Raw genomic sequence first — 7,733 nt, forward strand, 5'->3', positions numbered from 1 at the left:
TATATATATATATATATATATATACACACACACACACACACACTAGACACACACACACACACACACTAGAGGCCCGGTGCATGAAAATTCATGCACTGGAGGGGGGCCCTCAGCCTGGCCTGCCCCCTCTCACAGTCCAGGAGCCCTCAGGGGCGGGAGGCGACCCGGTGATCAGGGGAAGGAGACACCCCATCACACCTCTGCTGCTGCCACTGCCGGCAGCGCAAGCCTCAGCCGGCCCTGGTTACCTGAGAGGCTGGGGGGCTGAGGGGACTGGGGGACTCTGGAGGCAGGCATGCGAGTGGGCCTGGCCTTGCCGTGCACCTACTGCCCCGGTGGGGCTGAGGGGACTGGGCGCTGCCATCTTTGAGGGTGAGCAGTCAATTAGCATATTCCTGCCTTACTGGCTGTGGGCGCCGCTATCTCTGCGATGATGTGAGGGTCAATTAGCATATTCCCTCTTTATTGGATAGGATCTATCTAGGAATGAATTTAACCATGGAGGTAAAAGACCTGTACTTGGAAAATGAAAAGACATTGCTGAAGACAACAGAATAATACACCATGTTCATGGATTGGAAGAATTAACATTGTTAATATGTCTATATTACCCAAAGCAATCTAAAGATTCAACCCCTATCAAAATACCAATGGCATTTTAAACAGAACTAGAACAAATAATCCTAGAATTAATATGGAACACAAAAGACCCCGAATAGCCACAGCAATCTTGGGAAAGAACAAAGTTGGAGGCATCACACTACCTGGTTTCAAACTATCTACAAGGCCATAGTAATGAAAACAGCATGGTACAGACATAGGTGAATGGGACGGAATTGAGAGCCCAGAAATAAACCCATGCCTATAAGGTTAGTTAACAACTGACAAAGAAGACAGGTAAAGACAGACTAGTCAATAAGTGGTGCTGGGAAAACGCGACAGACACATGCAAAACAATGAAAACAGACCACCTTCTTACAGCAGGTACAAGAATAAACTCAAAATGGACTGGACTAAATGTTTTAAACATAATATAGTTAAAACCACAAAATCCTAGAAAAAAACAGAGGCAGTGAACTCTCTGACATGGGTCTTAGCAGTATTTTTTGGCTATGTCTCCCAGGAAAAAGACAACAAAAGGCAAAGTAAACACAAGGGACTGCATCAAATTAAAAAGCTTTTGAACCACAAAGGAAACCATCAACAAAACAAAAAAGCAACTATTGAATGAGAAGGTATTTGTAAATGATATATCCAATGAGAGGTTAATATCCAAAATATAGAGCGAACTCATACAGCTCAACATCAAAAAAACAAATAATCCCATAAAAAAATCCCACGTCTGGGTGTGTATCCAACCTGGACACACTGTGATTCTGGGTGTGTGTCCAAGAGAACCGCACACACAGGTGTTCCCTGGAACACACGCACAAAAACACCCACAGCGTAGAGCTTCACACTGGAAACCACCCATGTCCAGCAAGAGCCGGACGTGAACTGTGCACAGCTGTCAGATGACAGGGCCCAGCGTGACCACGAGGCCTGCCACGGGGACGCAGTGGGGAGTCAGGGCAGGAGCCACAGGAGTCAGAGAGACAGGACCCACTTTCCGCGATGACTTCTGGAGGAGGGGGAGCAGCGAGGCTGGTCATGCTGCAGAAACGTACTGACTCTGGATGCTCATGTCAGAGAAGTTTACTGAAAAGAGGAAAGAATGTCCAGTAAAGTAAACATCTCCACAGCACTAACCGGATGCGAGCCTTCGCTTGCTCAGGAGCACTGCCTGCATCCATTACAAAGAAAAAAGCACCCTGCATGTATTCTCTTTATTAAACCCAAGCTGAAGGTACTGGGGAAATGAACCTTTTAAGAAACAGAAAACAAGAGTTCTCATACAAATCGTGACAATGACTAAAGAGAAAACCTATGAACATTAGCGAGACTCTAAAATTAAAGATCTGATGTGACACTGATTTGTAAAACATATTTACTAGCACTAGTTTTTAAGCTAGCACTGAAGTTTTAAAAATTTGAGGAAAAAAATTTTAAAAACAAGAAAAGAAAAAGTCAAAAACAGTATGTGGGAATACTATTTCTCAAACTGGTAATTGCTAGTATTCTTAAAAAATAAAATTTCTAGCTTTGATTTTTTAAAAACCAAAATACTTTATATATTTAAAATACTTTCTTTGTACCCACTTTTAGTATATAACAATGTATGAAAAACCATCATATCTCAGTGAAAAATAGAAAATATGAAAGTATGATTGCTCATAGTTCTGAAGAACTCCTCAAAATACGTCTACATTCTTTAAAAATACAAAAGAGACTGGCAAAGCGTGCAAAAGCCTGACCAGATTAGAATGGGCAAATGAGAAAAATTCATTCCTCTGTCCAATGAAAATTCCTTTTAAGAAAGGGTCAGGTCCTTAATACAGGTAATTTAAATGGTAAATTGTTAATACACTGAGTCAAATGACACAGCCAGAAACTGGAAGTTCACAGATCTGAGTAAATCTCTCTAAGCCAAAAATAATGTCTGACTAATTTCTGAGGCATCATTAATGAATTAAAAGTGTTTCTAAGACAATTCTGTTTTTGTGAATTTTCTAGCTCACACCTTGATGTTTCACACCCTGATGTTTTTATTAAAACAAAGTGATGATCAAATTCCAGCTCTACCATTTGAAGCTGGGTAACTTTAGATAAGTCATTTGTTTTTTCTCCAGAACTCAGTTTCTTGATCTGCAAAATGGGTTTACCAACTACTCCCTTCCCTAAAGGGCAATGAAGAGCATAAAAATTGAGATGATCAAATTAAAACTATAGTGCGGTGTGGCAAAGCAATTTGAAAAGCTTTCCAAGATTTAGTATAACAAGGATTAAAGTTCTGATTCAAGCACTAATACTAATTCATAGTTCTCGCATTGCCTTCCATACTTATTGAAATGTAACATATTTGACGACTGATTTTCAAAGCATTCAGCTCCTCACCCTGAAGACCTCAAAGCCCTTCTCAGGACAAGGCCTCCTGTCCTCAGAAGCTAACCTGCAGTCCTGTTAGGCCTGCGAGCCTGACATTTCCTTCGGTTGGATACAAAAGGAAGGTACAAGACTTTAGCCAGATTTTTAAAAGATCCACTGAATCTCCATAAAATCATCACAGTTCCTGCTGAATAAGATATGAGACATTCTGAATGACCAAGGAACCAACCTCTCTAGGACCTTGCCCCTGTGGCTATGGAAGACTCCATGGGCCCCGCATCTCCACTCAAATACTGCTGTGAAACCGCGCTCCCCCTGTGGTACGTGAGCCTAGGACCCTGCAGTCCAGTAAGGTGTCCACCAACCCCAGGGGCGATTACATTCGTTAAATGTAAAATCCAACCCCTGGGTCACACGGGCATCACGTCAAGTGAGCAGCGGTCACCTGTCTCCCTGGAGGGCGCAGACACAGCGCACCATCCTCATCACCACAGGTTCTACTGGGCAGCGCTCGGAACCTAAACCCAGACGATCCAGTGCTGGAGTGCAGGCTGTGTACCCACAACAATGTCAGCGCGGCCTGAGGCTTCTAAGGTGCCTCTCAGATGAAAATGCCCGGGTACAGACAGAAGGACTTTACCCCAGCATCAGCCCTGTGAGGTGAGCGAGTGTCACAGGGGCTCCCGGTCAGAAGGAGGGACTGCAACTCCCGCCCAGGGTTCTCCTCTTGACAAATCAGTCACTAATTACATTTCATTAAGTAAATTCCAAGACCCCAAAAGTCTGTGGAACCAGAAGTGAAATGGAATGGGTGCACTGTCGCAATTAAATCGACGGTGAATAAACACACCCAACAAGAGGTAAGTCTGGGTAAGCCTCTCACAGCCTCCGAAGCTACGGGTCTCTGTGTGATAGACATTAAAAGTTAAATGAGATCTCTTCTACCTGTCTTGCTTTGTGGGCTGTGTCGATGCCATGATTTCTTAGGCAGCTCACAGCTCTTGGATCTGGTGCCCGGCCCACGTTCCAGGCAGAAACAGCACTGCTGTCAATGACCCACTGTAACACAAAACACACGCGTGCACCTTCAGGTTCAGGTACGGTACCTGCCGGGCAACGTGATTCATGGGAACACCATGCTTCTTCATGCAATTCTGCCCTCGATAATCAGGAGGGTTTCCTACTTCGTACGTGGAGGTCGCTGCACTGTCTATCCTCCACTGCAGGAGAAAAAAAAATATTTTTTCGCAATTTCCTGCCCTGAAGGCGTTCAGGTCGGCCTCTCTGAAACAGTGAACGGCACTTACCTTATCTGAGACGTTTTGATCAGTTACAAGTTTTCTGAAAACTGCCTCAGCAATGGGTGATCGACAGATGTTACCTTAAAAAAACAGGAGAGGGCAGAAGTGAGGGTCAGGTTTGAGGGAGGACAGGTGCTGACTGCCAGCACAGGGTGGCTGGTGGGCCTCGTCACACCTGCCCAGGGCACCCCTTCCCAGGAGAGCATCTGCTTGGAGGCCGTTGCCCTGCCCGTGGAGGCAGGACCTGTGAGCACCAGCTGGCCAAGCCCAAGTTCAAGGGTCTGACACCCACGGTTCAAGCACTCAAAGTACCAATGACAAAGACATCAGAAAGACAACCATAAACAAAATCAGTTTTCCAGGATGCTGTCAATGACCCCGAAGTGGGTCATGAAATCAACTTAGTGGGTAGTAACCAACTAATGTTAAAATGAAATACAACCGTTAAAAAATAAAGCATTTGCAAGTATATTGCACATAACAAGGGTTACTACTATTTCATAAAAGACACACCGATGTGCTTAGGCATGAGTAGTCAGCACAAACTTTCACTTCATCCTGTGTGTGAAGTCCTTGCTGGAGTGGCTGGACCCGGGAGTCGGCCTGAGTCACAGGCACGGCTTCTAGGGCACCAGGCGGGGACCCCCAGGGCCACCCTCACTCAGACCAGCTGCCCACAAGTTTGGGAGTCCCACAGGTTAAATAATCCTTTAGAAGGACTCACAGCATTCAGGAAAATGCTATACTTATAACTGCACTTTTATTTTAATAAAAAGTTAAAAGCAGAACCAGCCCAAGTTAAGGAGCATACAGCAGATCCTGGGAGGGTTTCCAGCAGAAAGCTTTCTGGCCGCAGGGACGCTTCGCCCTGTCATCAGCGTGAGCCCAGGATGCTCACCAGGCTGGACGCAGAGGGTGCGCTGGGTTCTCATTAAGTAGGCATGACTGCCGGATTATCAGCCCGTGGCTGGATCCAGCGCCCCGGGGCTGAGTTATCTCCTTTGTCCCCCACGCAGGGCAGGGCAGCTCCCTGAGAACAAGACACTCCTCCCAGGAGCCAGGACAAAAGCCATCCCTTTTCTCAGCCCAGGCCTGAATTCCTCACTCACAGGGGAAAAAGATAAAAGACATAAAATCTTCTCTGAAATTATCATGTGCCAAGCAATGTATTTACAGAGATGCAGAGTTAGCTACAATAAAACAGGAAAATCAACGCTAGTGATGGAAGCACAGAAAAAAATTCTAAAAATAAACAACCTAAGAAGAAAATTGGTTATCAGAAAACAAGTAAGGAAGATTAGAGTGGATTTTTAAAGGCCGAAGAGGACCTTAATGGGCACCATCTTGAAAGGGACTTGAGTCAGGGCACCTGGATGAATGAGCATATTTTCCACATTTCCCCCAGATGGCTACTTTTACAGCAAGAAGATATTGGTATAAGTGTAGGTAAGGAAAAAAATTTACACCCTAGCCGGTTTGGCTCAGTGGATAGAGCGTCGGCCTGCAGACTCAAGGGTCCCAGGTTCGATTCCGGTCAAGGGCATGTACCTTGGTTGTGGGCACATCCCCAGTGGGGGGTGTGCAAGAGGCAGCTGGTCGATGTTTCTCTCTCATCGATGTTTCTAACTCTCTATCCCTCTCCCTTTCTCTCTGTAAAAAATCAATTAAAAAGTATTTTAAAAAATTTACTACTGTAAAGATTAGAAGTTAAAATCCTACTACCTAAGAGATCAACAGATAAGAGATGCTTGCTTATAACTCGCCCTCAATTTCAAAAGTCGACATCACTAAATTGATATGCCATTTAAAGAGAGAGCTTGTCAGGAAAACACAGCACTCCAGGTTCCACCTTCAGAAAAGTTGTGAAACTCTAAATGTCATCTTCAGATTCCTCTAGAAAAAAAAGTTCAATCTATAAAGTCTCGTTTGTCTTTTCCAAATTAGAAGCATAATATGGACTTATTCAATACCTTCATTTCAAGGTAAGAGACTCAGAAAAAAATTAAATTCTCCAAGGGCAGACATCCCACCCGGGGACACCCAGCACAGTGTGTGGCACACACATTCAGTTGTTGTCAGGAAAAGTCCTCTGACACCACGAATACGGTATCACCTGCAACCGTGCTGGCTGTTATCTTACAAAAACAGAACAAACACTTAATAATCTTGCCAAAATAAGTTCAATTCAGTGAAAAGCATGTGACACTTTTTACTTTAGTCTGAAAAAGGTCCAAGTAAAGGCTCTGAAGGAAGGAGATCTGTACACATTAGCAACAGCCTCACTGTCCCGTGCACAGGTCCCAGGTGCGATGGTCCCTCCTGCGGCCCCGCCCGCTGGTCTAATCTCAGCACAACAGCTGCCCACCATCCTCCTCAGGCCTGGAGACAGGGACCAAAAACCACCACCTTCGTGTACAGCCCACGGAGCTAAATACAATTCACACATTTTTAAACAGATTTTAAAAACCCTCAAAAGTAGAGGAACCTCTTGTGACATGAGAGAATGGTATGGAATTCAAACCCCAGTGTCTTTAAGTAAAGCCGCTGGACCCGGCCATGCTGGACCCTTTATGTGCGAGGCCTGCAGAGCACAAAACAGACAGCTCGCAGACTCCTGGCCCCAAGCCCTCGATGCGCACCGGGCAGTGACTCCTCCCTCCGCACCCAGAGGTGCTCGTTAGCATCCACGGGGGGCGGCGAGAAACGTCACCCACCACCTCCCACGCGCAGGTACAGAGGAGGGTGCAGAGGGCTGGAGAATTAGGTCTCCCCCGTTTGGCTTTTACAACAAAAACTCCAAACCCGTGCAGTGCATCTGCCTTCAGCTCAGATTCACTCACAGGCCTGGGCCGTGGACACCACCACCTAAGGCCGCGCTGTGCTGGTTCTGGGGCAGCAGGAGCCCCCCCCCCCCGCCCCCGCAGCGTCAGGACTCCCCGGCGAGCGCTGACAGGGGTTCCGGAAGGCGCCATGGGAAGGGCCAGGCTCGGAGACAGGACAGGCGAGGGGAGGCGAGGGGACCCGCCGTGCAGACGGACCGGGCCGAGGCGCAGCGCTGCGCGGAGGGGAAGCGGGGCTCCCGGCCCACCCTCGGGACCCACGTCCTCGCCCAGCGCGCAGCCCCGAGCGCACGGGGCCCCCCCAACCCCCAGGGAAGTGGGACCGGGGCTAGAACCGCACGTCTCACCCAGACACACGAACAGCACCGACTTGGGTGCCTGCTCAGCCATCTTCGCGCGCAAACACCGAGGCGCCCACAGACCGCGTAGGAACTGTACGGGCGCAGCGCATGCGCACTCTGAGCGGACCGCCCCGCGCGCCTGCGCTGTCCGACTTTATAGCCTCCAGGGGCGAGCCTGCGGGACTCGCGCCTGCGCAGTCGGCCGTAAACTACGCGGCGTGAGGCGGGGCCGAGAGGCCTCAAGGGAGGGACGGAGAGGGGGCGGT

General features: G+C 47.6%; 1 protein-coding gene across 4 annotated transcripts in view; it reads right to left on the reverse strand.

The window, feature by feature from the left end:
* ACP1 (acid phosphatase 1) overlaps positions 1-7,612 on the reverse strand; it is a 12,505-nt gene extending 4,893 nt beyond the window's left edge. The window contains exons 1-4 of one of the 4 annotated variants that reach the window (XM_023747081.1): positions 7,474-7,611; positions 4,293-4,366; positions 4,170-4,205; positions 3,931-4,044 (exon numbers count right to left, since the gene is read on the reverse strand). In XM_023747081.1, coding sequence (XP_023602849.1) covers positions 3,931-4,044; positions 4,170-4,205; positions 4,293-4,366; positions 7,474-7,516 — 267 coding nt within the window. In that variant the 5' untranslated portion in view covers positions 7,517-7,611. Of the gene's footprint in view, positions 1-3,930; positions 4,206-4,292; positions 4,367-7,473 lie in introns of all 4 variants that reach the window. The other 3 variants (XR_002827104.1, XM_006106267.3, XM_006106266.3) reach the window with 3 other exon arrangements.
* Between the last annotated feature and the right edge of the window lie 121 nt (positions 7,613-7,733).

The sequence above is a fragment of the Myotis lucifugus genome, unplaced genomic scaffold (assembly GCF_000147115.1).
Source record: "Myotis lucifugus unplaced genomic scaffold, Myoluc2.0 scaffold_791, whole genome shotgun sequence".
Classification (NCBI taxonomy): domain Eukaryota; kingdom Metazoa; phylum Chordata; class Mammalia; order Chiroptera; family Vespertilionidae; genus Myotis; species Myotis lucifugus.